Genomic DNA, 20394 nt, shown 5'->3' on the forward strand with positions numbered 1-20394 from the left:
ATTGCTGAAAAACGTCTGGTGACCCCTCAATCAGGCTCGATGACACCCCCATGATGCATCAGATGACTCAACATCTCATGTCCTTATGGTTTATCTATTATCTTAGTAATATTATAATTTATTCTTTATCTTGCATTTTCCATATTTTCATAACACTGATGCGGATTAAGATGAAAATAAATAAACTTGAACTTGGAATACTTTGTCTCGCTTGTCTCACCCCACCCACCAGGTGTACAATGGAGAGCTGTTTAGTGTTCGGGGGTAGTCTGGCCTTGGCTTGGCGCTGGGATAAGGATATTTTTTTGCTTCTTGATTGATTTTTTACAATTTTGCTTCTTGATTTATTGATAAATAGAGAAGAAAAAAACACACCAAAAAACCAAATATACTATGATCAGCTCTTAATAGGCGGGAATTATTCTGTTTTTGTTACTGCGCGAGTCAATAAAGTTCCAACTTACGCACGCGTAAATTCACAAAAGCATGCGTCATTCACGCAAAACGCAGTTCGCGTAGGTGCTGCGCTTAGCTGTGTGTACGCCATTCTGTATTAATCCACGATGTTATGAGTCCCGCCTATTAAGAGCTGATCAGAGTATAGCACCCTAACGCCTCGAGCTGATGAGGCTAGGGGGAGTCTTCCAGTGCCACTATTGTTAGCTCTCTGAAAGTCTCAGTATGGTTGAAGCACCTCATTATCTTTGAGTTTGAGATAAAAACTTCATATGGAGAACATACTGAATGTTCGATCATTTGTAATTTTGTCCACATTGCAGCATAATTTCAAACAATTTGTAGCAACATCACATTCACAAAATGAGGGGCCAGATGGACTTGTCACCTATATTTCAAAATGTTACAAATGGTACCATGATGTATGTACACAACTTGTTGATAATTCAAAATTGACTAACTGTTGCAACTGTGAGCCTAACTTGACTACTTTTAAATAAAAAAAGTCACTTTTTGCTTGATAAATCCATGTAAACCGGACATACGTCATTTTGATGTAATTACAAACATTCCATAGCCAGAACAAATAAAGCATAAATAAATAGGACTCCAACTGAATAGAGCTACAATTTCTTTATTACAAACAACTTCAATCAATTTGATACAAGCTTATGTACATAATCTCAATTTACATTATAAGAATATTTCAAGACTAAAATAACATCTAGAACATGTTGAATCACATGTACCTGTTTCCAAACATACGTAAAAAACAAATACCAATAACATTGCATCTTTCACATACATCAATTTCAATGTATGATTTAAGCGTTGCAGAACATATTTTCTAAGTTACTCTGACATATTTTCAAAGTTACCCTGACATTACTTTATTCAAGATTTGACATGTGAGCCATGACTAGCTGCAGTGGCATAGATTTCTTTTTGACATGGGGGATGGGGTTGGAAAAAATTTCTTGAAGTATAGTGAATCCAGCACTTTTTGGTGAAAGAATAAGTTGATTGTACAAATGCGCGCAACATTTTTTGCCATTTTGAAGTTAAACTGACAAAATATGGTGCAAAAGTGGAATAAATTCGCGCAGAAGCACACAAAAATTTGCACTTTGGGGGCTAAAATGGCCAAATATAAGGTTAATTTGGTCAGAATCCCACATACAGGTGTCAACATTAGGGGGGGATGAATGTATGGACCATCCCCCCTGGCAAAATATTGGGGGGATTTATCAAAAACCTCATGTTTAGGGGACATCTGAAAAGAACAGCAGTGAAAACAATTCTGTTTGCATTATTTTCTTTACTTTGACTCAAATCTTTCTGGGCAAATTCTCAACTGGCTGGGCCAATTGAGTACCATATGTTTGTAAGAGCTAACAGTGGTAGTAAATATAACGCAATTTTACATCACTTATACATAAATTCTTTGGTTGATTATCACTCAATATCGAGGGCTTAGAGCCAGAACCACCTTTTGTTTTCTCAATTACTACATTGTAGTTACTCATTTCGGTAAAAAATGGACGTTAATTCTGCCCTCCAAAAGAAAATGTATAATAAGTGACTTTGGGGTATATGCATGGTCACTTGCGTGTAACTAACTGTTCAAGTGACCATGCATCACCCCAAAGTCACTTGCATTTATTATAGAGGGCATAATTAACCATCCATTTGTTGCCGAAATGAGTAACATGTAATTGAGAAAACAAATGACATGGGTGGTTCTGGCTCAGCCCTCGATATTTTGTGTACAGGCAGGGCAAAGCCCCTTTTGCGCAACATGCATGTCTGTTGGCTCCTAGACTGGCCAATTAAGTTGTGGGTAAATTATTGGAAATATAAATTTTATGTCACAGAAAAGGTTAGTGCTGTAAGTTATAGAATTTATGAAGAAGTGTCCATGTAGAAATAAGACCTATTAGATGCTATATAATCCCTTTCAATTATTACAGGATCTTTAAATTCATTCAATATTTTTGGTTAGGCTTTTCGAACAGAGATATGTGTATATGAAACATTTGATGTAACAAGTATTCGTAATTCAATCTGTTTCAATTCATTATATCTTGTTTGTTGATGGAAAATCAATGATATTTGATGTTGAATATCTGGTGGAAATGTTTTATTGATTATACATCAACATTCGTTAGAAGTTAAAAATGACTGGAAATAGATAGAATGATGAATACTTGTTGTATAATTATAAATAACTGAGACTTAACCTCAACATCTTGATGTGAAGACACACATCCTCATCAGGAGAACTCCAGAGATGTTGTGAAGGACTTGACTTCACGATTGACCTGAAATGACCTTAGGTTGAATCAATATTGGACAGACTGGCAAACTGGGGCAACGTTTCAAAGAACACAAATCTTCTACCCCTCAGCAGGACCCACTCAGTGGTTACAGAACACACTGTAGACACAACCCATTCCATAGATTGGGACAATGTAAGAGTGCTTAAAAAGAAGACAGAGATTACACACCTAGTCAGGGAAGCCATAAAAGTCAGGAGACACTCACCGCAACACAACTTTGACCAGGGCCTCGGGATCCCGACACTGTACACTTCATTGATTCGACCCAATGTCAATCGTGAAGTCAACTCCTTCAGAACATCTCTGGAGTTCTCCTAATGAGGATGTGTCTTCACATCGTTAGTCTCAATTATTTTCGTGTTGAATGACTGTTTAAATTGCTACTATATAGTAGACTACTAAATGAAATCAACTCGCCACTTGAGTGTAAAACTATACATCATTTATATTCAATAAATATTGACATACATTGTAAAATTTGTTCAAACATATTAAAATATAAAAAGAAAGCAAAATTATACTTCTACGCTACTCAAATTTGGTACACTCACTGGGATGCTTTCACCAGTTCAACTGGCATCTTCAGCGGATGTTTTTTGCTCTGAAGATTTGCTGTTGCTAATGATGTTGTTGAGCCACCTCCAATGAATATACATAATTAAATATATTAAAATATGTTCAAACTATACAATTTAAGTCAATATTTCCATTATATGAAATGCAAAAACTCCCAATCACAATGGCAATGAGTATCTAGATGTATAAAATGTTAAACTTGCTATCTTCAAATTCAGTTTCCTGCAAACACATTGATAGATATGACTCTGTCAAGGTAAAGGTCTTCTTTTCGAAAAGCTTCACTAATTTTCAGAATCATATCAGCAACAGTGTAAGAAAGTAGCACATGCATCTAAAGCATCAAATTGAAGCAATTGCAAGGAGTGCCAAATTTTGCGCTTTCAGCTCATCAAGTACGATGGTTCTTGAGAGATAATTCAATGGGTAAATACACTCTTTTACACTTTCAGCCATAACTTTGAGCTCAAGAAGACCTAAAGAACTGAACAATTAATAAAATTAGTTCTTTGATTCACTTGCAGCTGATTCTACAAAAAATTCTTTGCTTTTCTTTAATAGAATATTTCAAGAAAGATAATGTCAACAGAAGCTGATAACAAACCAGTATGAAGTTCCATTTATACAAGGGGCAGCCAATATGTTTGCAGTCTAACAAGGTACATCAGACTTTACCACAATTGCATGATTATGGTATCATTTGAAATGTCTGGCATTCAGTGGTATTTTGACAACTTCAAACAATGTATATTTCCTGCTTCTCGTAATTCCACCAGGACACCTTACAGAGTAAGCCTACCTGCTGCTTTCAGTGCCACTTTTCTCTTTACAAATTGACTGGTGATGATGACATGTCATTGTATCTCTCACTAAACATTACCTCGTCAAACTTTGGGAAGTTCTTAAGTCTGTCTGTTATCAAGAAAAAGTCTGTCTGTTATCAAGAAACCGCTATTTCTTGCTGTGAATGACCAACATTTCAACTGATACCAAATAAAATGTAACTGACAATGATTGTTCTACAAACTTATTGACTACTCCTCACACAATGCTGTGGTAAGTTTTTCTGATTAGGAAAATCATTTTGATTTATCCAAAAGCAAAACTTGTCACAGAACTCTTGACCTACAACTGATCCTATGACAATACATCATTGTTCCTGTGTGTTGCCATCACTCTGTACCTCTAATACCATTGCTGTATTTGAATCCACAACATGGATAATTTCAGTTCCTGGTGGTAAATTTGCAGCATCAACTTCTTCTGGTATCATTTCATCTGGGTGCATCTGTACCTTTTCTAATTTTCTTGGTGTCACATTGGCATTTTCTTCTACTACTATTTGCTCCTCCGCTTGCTCCGTATACACTTCAATGCTTTCACCAGCGTGTTGGTCATCTGTGTCACTACTAGCCATTTGAAATACCACATTGTCGCTCGACTCTGCTTGTGCCTCCGACACATACACATGTACAGTTTCGTTAGCAGCAAACTGTTGCTGGCCCTGCTCAGTTTCCACCACCATGTGTGACTGTGGCAGTGGCACTTCGACATACTCCCCGTCCATTTCTACTTCTTGGACGACTACTTGTTCACCTTCCTGCAACATGTTTGGATCTTGCAAATCCACCTGTTCAACGACCACCACTTGATTATCTGTCACATCATCACCGGCGGCTACCTCCACTTCTTGCATGGTGACAACTTGCTCCGTTTCAATGTAAGGTTCTCCCTCTTCTGCTTGCACTTCCTCTATGTTTACAACCTGCTGATTCCCTGGCATATATTCATTTTCGGTCTTCATAACTGTTTCTGGCATTTGTTCCACTACTACTTGCTGCTGCTGTTGCAAAATATTAACTCTTCTCCTTGACCTATTTGCTCTAGATGATGTTGTAATAGTGGTAGTATCCAAATGAGACTGATCTGTAACCACCTGCGTTTGGATCACATTGTCATCTGACGATACCTTGGCATCGTTCGGCAACTCCAGTACCATTGCTGTGTTCGGGTCACCAGTCATTTCAGCTGATTGTACAATGCTACTATGGAAGTGTAACAACATTTCAGTCCCTGAGGCTGTGGTAGAGTCTACTCTCACTGCCGACCTAAGCCCGGTAGTAGAATCAAAGACATGTATCACTTCCGATCCTAATGGAGCATTTGAATCGCGCACAAGAACTGACCCAGCATCTGATCGTTCCATAATTGGCCTACCGTTAATGTCTAAAGTCCTTGAACTTTCAGATTCTTGTTCAAAGGGTATATCTGTGAATTCCATGCCTTTCTTATGGTACCGCCCATGTTTAGGGCAGAAGAATGGAACTTGTCCAAGTTCTATAGCACTTGAGTAATACACCCCGATACAGTGACAATGTACTCGGTACGTACATCCCTGTTTCCTTCTGGAAGATGAATGTCCACAGTTCAACCATTTTGATGTTTCTGAGAGTTCACCACAAACATGGCACATATTAGGTCCAACCCATCGGTCTGCATATTCTGCACTTCGTATCGGATGTACATTACTACCAGATAGGTATCTATACTGCTTGCCTCTGGGCCAGGTTGGCTGGATATGTAGCGATATATGACAATGGGTTTGGATCTCAAGCTCTTTGGCCTGCAAAGAAAAACACAAACACAAAACTGATTTGAAGTACGGTAATAATTTTCCCAATGTTGAGCATCAAAAAGCAAACTACGAATATCAGAAACAATAATGCATAATTTAGAACTTTTATCTTTCTTCTTTGTTTAATCCATTAATATTTTGCATATTATTTCTTTGAATTACTTCCTTTTCTCAAAATTAAAAAAATTCCTTTCAGAATTCTGGCTAACTGTCCCATTACTCCATTGCTAATTGGAGGCAGTGTTCGAAATAAGCACTTATCCTCTTGTCCTCTTGTCCAAAAATCACTGGGGACAACCATATTGAGCTATGTACTTATCCCTGGACAACCACTATATTTTACCTCCAAAAGTAGGACACATTTTGGGGACAACCAAAATGTATTGAGGACAAGCAGAATTTATGCTTTAGTTATCCTCTGGATAACCTCCATATTTTCCTTATTTCGGACACTGATTGGAGGAGTCTATAAAATAACAGGTGTTCAACATTTTTCTATTACATCTACAAAATAAAGAATACTTACAGCCAAAATGAGACTTCCTGAGCGCTTTAGGTATGTTGTACTCCTGTTCTTAGTATGCTCAATGAATTGAATCTCCTTCTTGCTGGTTCTGCACTTGTCAGCCCGTTTCTCACGATTGACACCATCCTCCAACATATGGTAGTAGCCCACATTTTCTCCGGTGAATGCGCTTGGTGCCTTCGATGACTTGTGCTTTTTCTTATGTTTTGTTTTCTTCCCTTTCAATTCCCCCGATGTGCGACTTGTTTTCCCAAACACCTCTGTGCAGAGTCAAAGAGAAAGAGAGAAAACAAGTTTGCTTCTGTCAATAGGTATAATTTGTACTTGAATTACTTCCTTAAACCAAGTAAACAATTATCTACCAAGTTGAAAGTTGAAAGTGCATTCTAAGATGGGATGGCAACTAAATTGATACTTTATTTGGAAGGTAAAGCACTTCTACTCTTTGAAATGCTAATATCTTGCTTAAAGCGATGTTTTAATATCCAGAAACAAACTTGCTTTACCCCAATGACATTGACCAGGCATACAGAGTTTTGGTATTTTAAAAGAGAAACACTTTTGATGCAGATGATACAGTTTGTACAAAGAACAAAGGAGTATCGTACAGGACAAAATGTTGTGGACCAAAAAAACTTATTCACTACCAGAATGGGATTGAGGTACTGTGAAACTGACTAGTAGAGTGTTGACTGATTTCTTACAAATGTTTTGAAAGGTTCAAACAGGACACATTTCAGACAACTTAACAAAATGTTGATAGAATGCTCAACATACTGCTAATTTATCTTGCTGTCGCACATCCCATGCTGTCTATTCTATTTAACAAACTGGAAAGATTTTAAACTTGCTAGTCTTGAATGTAAAATTATTCAAAATACTGCATCCAAGGTCAACTTGGTAAATTAATTTCTTATTGGTTTTGGTTCTATCAATCAATGCAAAAATGTTACATGTACCTTCAGAAGATGAAGAGGATGACCTTGACCGGGACCTTGATCTTGAAACAGATGATAACGAGGTTAAGGATGATGAACTACTTGAGCGGTGTTTGGTGCCCTTTTTGCCTTTCTTCTTCCGGTCACGGGATCGCCCTCTATCTGGAGATGGACTATGTGATGGCTCAGGAAGAGCAGCTACTGGTGATGTTCCCCTCTTCTTTGCGCTCTTCTTGCCAGTTATCTTTAAAATATCACCCTCAAAGTCTATAGCATACTTGCTGGGAGATCGGCGCTGCTGTGGTGAGCGTAACTTCACTTTCAGTGTCTTGTCGCTCATGGCTGTTCTTGAATTCCACACACGACTCATGAGGAAGACGCTAGTCCTGCAAGATATAATAAAATGTGAATATGATTATGAAGCAAAATATAAAATGTGAATATGAAGCAAGTTGGAACAACTGTCACTTAGCAAGACGGTTGGAGAAAATACTGTAAAGTGCAGTGAGCAATTATGAATGATACCACAGATCCATGTGTAACCATTATGTTCCTTGGAACATCTCACATGGACTTCTTTTAACCACTCTAGGTTTCTTGGGATAATGGGTTTCTTTTGACCATACTGTGAATACTGACTCAACCTTTATCTAGGATTTGAGTTTCATGGAACATCTCATGTGTTTCTTTTAACCATATTGGATTTGATAGATATAATTGAATATTGACTCTTGTCTATTATTTGGGTTTATTTGAACTTCTTATCATCTTGTGTTTCTTTACACCATTCTACATGTATTGCAAATAATATTGACTTGGCCTTTGAGAAGTAGAAGCATTTAGGTTTCTTGGGACTCCTCTCATGGGTATCTTTTCACTATACTGAATAATGACTTGACCTCTGTCCAGTATTTGGGTTGGGTTTCTTGGGACCTGTTTCTTTATATGTGTTTCTTTACACCATACTACATGTGTTTCTTTATACCATGCTAAGTATGAATAACATTGACTTGACATTTGTATTTAGACTATTTAGATCTTGGTGTAGATTATTCATCCAGTAGTTCAAAACACTATTTTGTAAATTAAGTTAATACTGGAACAAAATTTTGCACCTCAATTTGCCATTAGCAAAAAAAAAAGAAGGGGACTCAGCTTTCAATTGTAACATGCAATAACATGCATGGGACCCAGCATTACAATAACTGCCCCACCCACTGCCTCTCTCTGTCTCTGATGTCACACCATAAATCAATCAGATGCCTGATAATGTCCCATGGTTTCGGACACAACATAGCAAAGCAAGTTGTAAAATTTTAGTTTCAGTACTAGATTTATTTTACAAAATAATGTAGAGAAGTATTTAGGTTTCATAGGACTACTCTCATTGATACCACTGACTGAATAAATGGGTTTCTTGGGAACTCTCATTGATTGTTTTTTTAAATCATACATAACACTGTATATATGTTGACTTAAGCCGGCCAATTTTGTGCCTATTTTTGCATTTTTCTCGAAAATTATAACACATTGGTGACAAGTAAGATATGTATATTATAGGGGCAAGGACTACAACTACTGTACTGATAATTCAGCAACTCAAGGCAAGTAGTTATTGATTTATTGATCAAATATTGGTTTTCCCTAATTTTTGACTGTAACTCCACAACTGTTGTCTGTAGTTGTAGTCCTTGCCCCTATAATATATGTACATAAATCCTACTTGTCCCCAATGCGCTATAATTTTTGAGAAAAATGCAAAAATAGGCACAAAATTGGGTAGGGGTGTAGTAACCATATTTGAACTTTGAAATTTGACCACTGTGTTGACCTTTAACCTTGAATATGGCTGGAGTGCCAGGAATTACTTTTACTCTTGAATGTGTTATAGGACCATAAAAGGAAGCTAAAAAGTTGGTTTGGTAGAGTCCTGTGGGGGTCATCATTAAATTCCTGTAGATACCAGACTACTACCGGGTAACCTAATCCCACATCATACACATTACACACATACAAGAGCAGTTTGTCGGCATGCTTGCGGAACCATCACACAAATGCACTGATTTCACTAATAAATTATCCACCAAAGGATGTTCTCATATGAAAGGAATATCCTCCTCATAAATGGGTCTCATCATCATCATCAGTCGGCTTTCTCCAAGTATTGCGATCTTTGGCAAGTGAAACAATTTTGTTTGGCTGCAGCAACCCTTCAGTATCTCCCAGAGGAGGCTTAAAGGCATTCCTACAATGCACTATGATTGGGAAATTTGATCAATATAACCTAATTTTAAAGGCAAAGCCCCCATTGCCACACACACAAAATGGTAATTTTAAAACTGCAGCCAACAAGCTAATAGTTGAGACTTATGACTGATATTTGATTTTCTTACAGGAAACATTCATATTGTCCCACTGCATTAATTTTATTCCTAAGTCTCGATGTTTTGAATGTTAAATAATAGGATGAAAACACCAATGCAAGGTATGACCAACTGTACCACATGTGTACAAAAGCCAGACATACAAGGTCAGAAACCCCATTGGGTTGTGGGAATGTCTTTAAACATCCTCTGAGTATCTCCTAGGAGGTGTTGGACATACTGGAAGTATAGTGTGCATGAGTAGCCGTTCAGTTTCCTCTTCCTATGTGGTGGAATATAAAGGGCATATTCTTTCACAGGCTCATCGTCATCAAGACGCAGTATATGGACGATAAATTTGAGTTGATGAATCTCAACTCTGGCTACCAGTGGAGTGGTGTTGGTCAGATTGTAAATGGGTCTACTTGAAAATAAACATTGACATATAAATAAAACACAGCAAACAATGTAAACAAGAACTGTTTGATAAGCAAGTTCTTTATTATCACTGTCTTCAAGATATCTTTAATAACACTGGTGACATGCAAACCATGCAATTGATATTATTTTTTATTAAGGTGGTCTTAACCCTCAAATTATGGAAACTTTTGGGCCTCATTACTGCTAAATTTATATACATTTTGAATGGCAAGCACTTGATGAATCCATCTGTGATGTCAATTTTGGCAAAATAGCTCAGTTTTGGACCCAATTTTTTTTTAAAAACTCAATGTACTACAAATGCCTAGGAACACTACAAATGCACTTTGATCAAATATACTTAAAATGGTTAAATTTGGGCTTTTCTTTTAAAACAAAAGTTTTGGGTGAATATCAATTTTTTTATTTTACTGTCCGCTTAAATTTTGGGTCAGAGCATTTGACATAAATCAGATGTCACAGGTGGATTTGACCAGATTTTCCCATTCTAAATATGTGACACTGACACAATCTGGTCCATGGGGGTCAAAGGCGGCAAATTTGAAATTGCGATAAAGGCAAAAATAAGGAGTAAAAAACAATAAATATACAAGAAAAAATGCATCACAAAACATGAGAACCAAGTATGCTAGATCTTTGGTGTTTTCAGTATATGATAGCTTAACGTTTGTATAAAGTCATTTTTATAAAAATTTTCAAAATCCTTTTGCTCCCATGGAGCAGATCGTGTCGCATGTACTTTTATACACTTTAGACCAACAATTTAGCAGTAACATGAGGCCCAAAGGATTCCATAATTCCAGGGATGACACCGACCTTAAAGACACATAAGATTGTCTCAATATTTACATTTTGTACATTTCGTCTTTCGCATTACATACTTTTCTATTTGACGTAACACAACCATTTCACATACAGAGCTATAAGTTTAATTACCATGTTAAACAATGTTACTCGAAAGATTGCTCAATTAATTTTCATTGACAGGGTATTTTTGATGAAGACATTTGAAATTTGCAAAAAGCCACTATTTCAAGTAACATTGTTTAGCATGGTATTATTAAACTGTATGTGATGTGACACATTTGATGCTCCAACTTTTCAAGTAAAATGAAAATTGTACTTTACTTCAATCTATAGAATGTGGACTGACACAGCATGTAGTAAATGTTTAGAATTGGTGACTGGTGAGAATTTATTCTCCACATTTACAGACATAATAAGAATGAAGGGATACGTAGAAGAGGTACACTAAATCCACATCACATATTATACTGAACACATCACAAAAATACAGTCTTTTGTGGAAGACAATATTAACTCAAAATTTGTACCTAGAATTTGTACCTAAAACAGCAAAAAGATCAAATCCTATTCCCAATTTGTTCAGCTCACAGAATTAGAGACAGAGAATCAGGACTTGACCGCCATCTTGATACAGGCATGGAGCAAAAATTGGGGGTATTCGGTTTCCCTCGGAATGCACTCGAGGCATCATGCAAGCGACATAGATGAAAGGCGCATTTGAGAGACGCACTTGATGCGACCTGCACGCGAAAGTACCAAGACGCTTCAGATGAGACTCAGAATTGTTTTCGTTCGTCTCCGCAACACCGTCGGCAAGGACCCGAATACACCCAATTTTATCCCCATAGCTGACGGCAGCGATTGTACGTGGCGGTATAGGGAGTCCTGGTTCTCCTTCCCTAATTCTGTGGTTCAGCTTCTCCACATCTTGTTTTGTGTGAAATAGCCAAAAAATGTCATGGTAATGGTAATGCTTGGAATGAAAACGATGCAGATTCAAAAGAACTTTGCACTTAAAAATCCACTGCTACTTTGGATTGTGTATCCTTTTTTATTCAAAGATTCATCATGAACTATTTGTAGCTATTGACACAAATTAGATCGAAATGTGCAGAAAGTAATTGGGCTTCTATTTGCTATTTCAGTTGGAAAATTGGAACAAATCTTCCAGAAAAGGTGTACATTTTGTAATGTGTTTGTTTCACAAAACATGAAACAGAAAGTCACAATTGAAAATATTTCTACCTGTATGTGTCACTCTAGTGCTAATTTGATGAAGTTGACAATCATTTCGTCACCCTCATAACCAAACTGCCCAAGTCATTTATTACATGTTTCTCATTTGCAATTTTGATTTTATGAGTAATAAACCCATAATTAATCAAATTTCCAGCTGCATTCTTCATGATGTATTCCATAAGTTAATGAAGAATGCGGCTGGAAATTTGATTAATTATGGTTTATTACTCATAAAATCAAAATTGCAAATGAGAAACATGTAATACTGACTTAGGCAGTTTGGTTATGAGGGTGACGATTTATAACAAAATACATAATGCTGCCCCTCCCCCCGCTGGAATACCTATTGATGCTGCTCCCCTGCCATGTACAATTATATCACTCATACATAAATTCTAGATTTTTCATTGGTTTATTACCATTTGCCATTTTTACCATCACCCACTCTGTGTGATAGTCTTTACCATCATGTGCTTTGCCGTAGTGCGCCTGCGTCAAGCCGTGCGCTGACTCTTGGACTCGCCGATTTAGTTATGGGGTGGACCCCAAAATGTGAAGTATATCACCGCAAAACATGGTGTTATGTTGAGGAATAAATGTATTTCCTACCTTAAATAGTATTTTAGTAATAGAATTTATGCACGAGTGATATAAAACAAATATTAACTGTCTTAAATTTGTGTAATGGTGAAATATAATCACTCGGTGAAAGATGTATTGTTTCCATTCCACTCGCCGTTCGGCTCGTGGAATGGAACAATTCATCTTTCACCTCGTGATTATATTTCGACCATCACACTCATAGACAGTTAATATTTGTATAAAGGCGGCACCAAGGTTGTGGGGTTTTATAGAGTTAGTGAACAGCAAGGGCTGTACTTGTAACATGTGCCCCACAAGGCCTGGTTTAAAAAGTTGAACTAGGTTAAAAAGGTAGACTAGAGCATATTACGATAAAACATGGCAAATTTTGTCATGGCATCTTACATTTGATGATGGATGTGTTGTGAATGATGATATTAACCCTAAATGGCAGACTTATTATGATTTCAATGGCTACACAGGGATTGGGACAGGAAAAACCATCCACTTCTAAAGAGGACATATTGCATGACAACCAATTTGAAACAACTAATACAATATAATGTGTAATGAAGACACATGCAACTGTTTATATTTATTTCTCATGTCTGGTTACTATACAATGTTTAACTTGTCTAGTCTTATACTTGAGCTCCATTCAAATTGTTCGTATTGCATAATAGTTTTGAAACAAACAGATTTTGAAACTCCTATTGTTAGGTTCCAAACTTACTATAGTCTGTATATCTACCTCGAGTATCTACATGCACAAAGTAATGCTAAGCTATAAATGCAGAACACCCTGAACTTCAAAGCTAGTGCCGGTGACTCAAGGTTGATATACAGACTATAGATGGGGTAAAACCAAGTGATACGATGAGTGAATATCTCCAAATTTTCCTTTCATCAAATGCTGAATTTGATTGACGGCTCTCTACTTGGTGGACTTGGACTTGTTTTATAACCCTTTTGTAGAAAACAGCATTAAGGAAACCTTTTTTTATTTAAATGATGCATATCACAAAAGGCTTGAACTGAGCCACAGTAATCTAAAGCCTATTTAGGAATGTACAATCTTTAACACGCTTAGTTTTATTAATGCAATATTTCGCTTGTCATCTCATATACACCCAACAGAAATAGAATACAAACTGTACAAATATCAATTGATGCAGTATTAAGCAGGCAAGGAGTCCTAATAAGTAAATCAGATAAATGGCATGTGTAACTGTAAACTGCCCATTTTCTTTATCATATGGTTCCAATAAGTACCAGGTCCAGGCTACTTTTAAGCCATAGGTATGTTTATGTTGTGTGGCTTTGAGTTTGGTAGTGATTTCACTGTTGCGTGCATCGCCTTAAATCAAGTGCACAATTCTTAGAATAAATCAAGTGCACAATTCTTAGAATCGCAGCATACATGTAATATGCTTGTGTGTATGGCGGCTCAATTGGAACGCTCTCTCATCTAATCCGCATTTTGATGTCACTACCGAAGGTATTATAGGTGCCTACTTCTTTAGCTTTTCCTTTATATCAAAAACAAGACTTGTTTTAATCTTGTTTCTAAATTCTGAGGGCCACAAAAGCCCAGGCACAAAAGCCACCATCATCAATCTTCTGCAATGGCAGAGACAGCCATTGACTGTCACAGATCAACAAAGATGTGGAAAAATGGAAATCACAATCAAAGGAATCTTGTACCACATGTAACATACGGCTTAAAGACCTACTGAAAGGAATGCCAAAATAAGCTACCTAGTACTCACATAGTGAACACAACTAATTGAGTGAATTACTGAAGCATTTTGTTTTGGAAGTTAAAAAACTGGGTGGGCATAGGGTGCATGTACTTATTGGAACAAATAAACTGGTCTTCATATCAAGTTAGTTACTAATCGGATTCGCCTGTGTTTGAATCCCCTTTCATTTCATTGATATGATACTTTCCATGTTTAAAACAATAGAAAGGAACTTGTTCAACTTCCATCCGACTTGTATAGTACAGTCCTATACACTCGCAATGCACCCTATATGAGCACTCTCTGTTGCGTGTTTGGTGACCGCACACTAACCACAGAGATGTCTCCGTCTGCTCACCGCACACTCCGGCACATGTTGGGGCCCGCCTAACGTTCCATAAACTCTGCATTTTGATGGCCTGCACACAGGGACCAGATTGGTAAGTATACTGCTTTCCTCTAGGCCATGTCGGTTGTATGTGTAGTGCAACATGACAGTGTGTCTGGATCTCCAATTCTTTAGACTATGAGGGGAAAAAAGAAGAGTTTGTTCATTATTTGTATTAAAAGTTTAACTTTTAACTCATGCAATGCATTCCATAGACTGCGCTGCATTCCTTTGTTTTTTTTGTTGTTTTTTTTGATAAACAATTCATACGTTTCCATGCATGAAACCATTTAAAATCTATGACGAAACACATCACATCTCCAGTGACTGCCCTGCCCAGAGAAAAAAGGACTGCGGTAGTTGGATATGACCTGTGTGACCCACCATATCTTAACACATAGACTCAACCTCTTTCATCTCGAATCTGAGATGAATGTTAATGAAGTAAAAATCAATGTGGGTGGTAAATCTTAACCAATAACAGATAGGCAAGCATACATGTTTATGCATTAGCCCAACCCACTGTGTTCACTGAACCCAACCCACGTGGGGTAGCTCTATTCAGATTTCATTTGACAGCTTAACCATCGCGTATACGTGCGCGACGTCAAGCGTACTACACATTGTATTGGACCTTGTGCAAATAATATGCGCTGGACGGCTATTCAAACGGCTTAATTGGTAAAAACCACAGGATATGTGCATAAACAGCCAAGACTGCATTTTTAATGAGGTAACATCATACCCACTATAGAGTGCATAGTTCATTGTATATTCGAACTACAGTAGACCAGTTTTCTCATGGATATCTGAGCTGTTGAATCAGAACAGGAATGATGACTTTTCCATGGTCAGGTCAGAGAGATTAATTTAGGGAATGATAAATTAAACTGGTCTACTACAGTAGACTATGCATTCCATGATGATGCTTAGAAAAAAACACATGAATCATGGGACAAGATTATCTTTTGACTAGATTATTATAAGTTGCTTCACAGGTTCATACTTTGCCTACCAGCATTTTCAAACTTGTTTTGAACGTGTGTACAGATTTATGATGAAAGCTGTAGAGTATTTGCAACCAACTTCAAAGAGTTATTTCCAACAGTGTGGAAGATTTGAAATTCCTTGATTTAAACAGCATTTAGCTGGAAGTTTTAGGAATTTAAATAGAATAACCCAAGTATAACTTAACAACTCACAAATTATTACAACAACTTACAGCTAAAATTAAACTGCCTGATCGCTTCAAATATGTTGTGCTTCTGTTCTTTGTGTGATCTATGTACTGGATGGACTTCTTGCTGGTTCGACACTTATCCACTTTCTTCTCACGATTCACATCATCTTCAAGATGTCTGTAATATTCATCATTTATCCCATCAAGTGTTGTGGCAGTTGTAAAATGTTGACTTCCTCTGAAAGTGTATAAAATTTTTTATGCAAGGTAAGTAATTTATCAAACATAAATTCATGGCAAAATTTTTTGCGATCTCCTACTTGCAGATTCAATTTGCCCACTATAACTTTTATGCATCTACAACTCAACTTTGATAAAAGTTAGGTGTTCTCCAAAGTCAACTTCTGTTCCTGTATCCATTACAACTTACCTTTTGAAGACGTTGATGACGACCTAGATCTTGACCTCGAGACGCTAGACAGGGATGAGAGAGACGATGAACTACTGCTAGCTCGTTTCCTTCCTTTCTTTGGTGTCACTTTTTTCTTCTTTTCTCGTGTCCGTCCTCTTTTGGGGGTTGGACTTCTTGACGAGTCGGAAGCTGCTGGTGAAACTCCTCTCCTTGTGCTCCTGCGTTTTCTTCCTGTCCCTGAAATGGCAGTTGCTTCATTTCCTATACTTCCTTCACCATACTTGCTGGGTGAAATCTCTGACCCTAATTTCACTTTCAGTTTGTTTTCACTCATGGTAGCTCGTGAACTCCACACACGACTCATTGTTGCTTTGGCTGGTTTCACCTACTGAAAAGCCTGGGGAATAAATTTTAAAACAGTTGTAAAACTGAAGTTTCAATGAGAAAAGCTGAATATGTGTTTGTAAAATTTTACGAATGTCAAGGATAATTAAATGAAAATGAATTACAATAATAATAAACAACATTTAATACCAGTATTTAAACTGTTGACATACATTTTAAAAATATGAAGTTTACAATCATGCGATATAAACATTTACAAACTGATAAAGGAATTTACGTAAATGTATAGAGCCACCTACCGTAATTTTTGGCGTAAATTGGTGCCTTGGGTCTCAAAATCCGAATTTAAATTTCAGTCAGAACGAAGCTGCATCACAGACTGGGAAATCATGTTGTTGCTCCTGCCAAGTCTTCAATTTGTTTACACATGCACATTAACTTTATGTCTATATCCACTGAATCAGTGTAGGCCTATTCCCCACCAGTCAATACGCCGAAAATTACGGATTTACGGTACGTCTAACTAGAATTAACATTTAATTTAAATGCTAAAAACCCAGACTGCAAATCATTTACAATTTACATAATTCATGTTACCATACTTCAATTTAACAATTTTACTGATAACCTTTTGGTAGACAAAATTTGAGGTGGATGACCTGATTGACAGTCTCATCCCCCACTTTACACCATCAAAATGCAGACTTTGGTATCAGGTGTAAATGAAAGGTGAATATTTTTTCTCATATTGAAATTAGGCGTTCCAAACTAGTATATTTCCGAAGAAATCATAAAAAAACTGTCAAATTGGTCTTAACTGTCAGAGAACTACTTAGGAACACAATTGTATGTTGTCATTTCTAATTCTAAAGGCTAAATTTATACTCGATTGTTAGAAGTGAATTGCACGCATTTATACTTTCCAATTTTACGGAATACTTGACATAATTTCATTGCATTTTTTTTTACAATAAAGAATCTTTTCTTTCTACTTTCGTATCCAAATAAGGTAGATCGCCAATTCGCCATCCAAATAAGGCAGATCGTAAACAGCGCTGCTCATTAAAATCACTAGGCGGTTACCCGTATTTGGCGATTCTCGGGTGTCGCGATTATACCTGGCTGATGGTGATTGTACTCACCAAGTTTGATGCCCATAGGACAATTTTTACTAATTTGACCTCAGATGACCCCTTGTGACCTCGAAATGACCTTCCAAAATATGGCTCTAAATGTTGACTGTACCAACCACTTTCATGCCCATATGACTGTTTTTAGTAATTTGACCTTGGATGACCCCAAAATGACCTTCCAAAAATTTGACTCTAAAAGGTGACTGTTTTCAAGCGCATACGACATTTTTTAAACTAATTTGACCTCAGATGACCCCTGGGTGACCCTGGATGACCCCAAAATGACCGTCCAAAAATTTGACTATAAAAGTTGACAATACCCACCAAGTTTCAAGCCCATACGATAGTTTTTACTAATTTGACCTCGTCATCAATTTAGGTGAATTAAAATTTGCCATAACTGCATCATTTTATATATCAAATTAAAGCCCTTGAGTAAAAGAAAGCCAAAACTGAAAACCTTTTGTCATAGCACTTTCCGTAGCAAAGTTACATCTTGTCAAAGATTGACTTTCATCAAAAAGATTCTGCTAGCAAAATTCCCCAAAACATAATTTTGGTGGTGTTTCCAGATCTTAGTCTCATCACATCACATGCTATAGTATAGGTGGCGCTATTCGTCCATAGGGAAGTGGAATGTGCATGTACGGTCCAAAAATGGCTTTACTGTGGGGCTCCATGGAGAAAATCACTAAAAATTAATTTTGACAACCAAAACCTAAGTGATGTTGACTTATGTTGGTACTGGCATGATACTGGATTCATAAACTATCACTTAGTGCAATCCATGTTCTACCAAGTTGACGCTCGATTTAGCTCAAAAGCAATTTGTGTGTAAATCAAGACCATCCAAAACAGCTTTCTTACAGTAAAGAATAGGAGGTCATCTGGGGTCACATACAGTAGTGTGTATTGTACATGTGCCTGCTGTCACAATTTCACACACAAAATTTTGGGCAATTTGATGACACTATTTTTGTCTGTAACTTCAAAAGTATATGCACTAGAAACATGATTGACCCCTTATTGTTAAGGTAATTTAATTCTCTTTCAAATGAAAGAACTTTCAGCTAAAAATATTGAACTTCAAAATTTTATGAACATCCCCATCATGATGATAGCAGCTTGTTTTAATGGAACTGCTATCAAAATCCCTCTAAAATTCCATGTGCGATTGTCTTATCACCATAAAAAAATCATATATTTGGGTCAAGTGAAGTATAGAAAACATATTTATGTAGGCTTCCTTGACCAGCCTGTCCAATCTGTTCTTTTAAATTTCTATGTAAATATGTATTGTGTTTGGGCCCCGGTCTAGGCGAATTTGGCTGACTAGCAAACAAACATCGTAACAGTCGGCTTAATTTATCGTGAGAATATTCCAATCAGAGCATGATTGCGATATTGACCAGCAACACGGATTACAACACGGAAAATGGATTTTAGAAAATGGTAAACTTCAAACTCTCTACTAGTGCTAGCATCGAATGCGTAAATATTGTGTGCATATTCGAATCTAGCGAGTAGCGTTCTCGATGTCCCACCCTGCAAAATGTCCATGCACTGACCAGTAGCAGCTAGCAGTACTACTGTACATTACAATTAAATTACACAGTCACTGACTGACAGTTACTGAGTACAGAAATCAAAATGAGTGTTGGAAAATGGATGGTGTTTTTTGTGAACAAAATCTGCTCCTGCCTGCCTGCTCAAGACACACAAAATTCACGCCATTGTTAAGAGCTCCCTGTTGAGGAATATTTCAGCTTATATGACAACACTCCGCTAACTGCTCAGACCGACAGAATTGGCACTGTGTTCACAACAACATTTGGCTAGGCGTGGGATGCTGAATTCGGAAGGCGCGCATGCGCGTTAACTGCTGAATTCAACAGCTTTTGCAAAATTTCACACATGTAATTCACATACTTAAATATGACAAATGCATATGATTTTGCACTCAAAATGTTCTATGAAAATTTCCCTATTATTCTGTGAAAGATTAAAACATTATTTATCGGATTTAACGGTTAAAATCGTAAAAATGCACCACCTACCAGAAGTCGTCAAATTCAGGAATCCAGTCGGCGCAAATCCAATATCCCGTGCGTGTATGGTTCCAAAACACAGTTTATATGGAAATCCTATGTAATCAGGTTCTGCATAAAACAGTTAATCGGAACCAGCCAGGGTTAAGTGATTTGCGTTTCTATGATATTTTTATTTATCTCTAAACGGACCTGATTGCATTTTTACAAATAATTTAAGAAATAAAATAAATATTTATTTACC

At 37.0% G+C, this 20394-nt stretch overlaps 1 protein-coding gene across 1 annotated transcript; it reads right to left on the reverse strand.

The window, feature by feature from the left end:
* Positions 1-1070: 1070 nt before the first annotated feature.
* On the reverse strand, positions 1071-20258 carry LOC140152975 (uncharacterized). Its single transcript, XM_072175533.1, has 4 exons — positions 20160-20258; positions 7492-7856; positions 6533-6792; positions 1071-5994 (listed from the first exon to the last, which is right to left on the reverse strand). Exons 2-4 carry the CDS (start codon positions 7838-7840, stop codon positions 4522-4524), a joined length of 2082 nt encoding a protein of 693 aa, XP_072031634.1. The 5' UTR covers positions 7841-7856; positions 20160-20258; the 3' UTR covers positions 1071-4521.
* Between the last annotated feature and the right edge of the window lie 136 nt (positions 20259-20394).

This window comes from Amphiura filiformis, chromosome 5, assembly GCF_039555335.1.
Source record: "Amphiura filiformis chromosome 5, Afil_fr2py, whole genome shotgun sequence".
Taxonomy (NCBI): domain Eukaryota; kingdom Metazoa; phylum Echinodermata; class Ophiuroidea; order Amphilepidida; family Amphiuridae; genus Amphiura; species Amphiura filiformis.

What these genes read in the sequence shown, in the direction of transcription:
- LOC140152975 (XM_072175533.1), bottom strand. Translation starts at nt 7,840, where the DNA reads ATGAGTCGTGTGTGGAATTCAAGAACAGCCATGAGCGACAAGACACTG. An exon ending in ATCCTCTTCATCTTCTGAAG is followed by an intron (nt 6,793 to 7,491) that starts GTACATGTAACA and finishes GACTCTGCACAG; the next exon opens with AGGTGTTTGGGAAAACAAGT. An exon ending in CAGGAAGTCTCATTTTGGCT is followed by an intron (nt 5,995 to 6,532) that starts GTAAGTATTCTT and finishes TTTTCTTTGCAG; the next exon opens with GCCAAAGAGCTTGAGATCCA.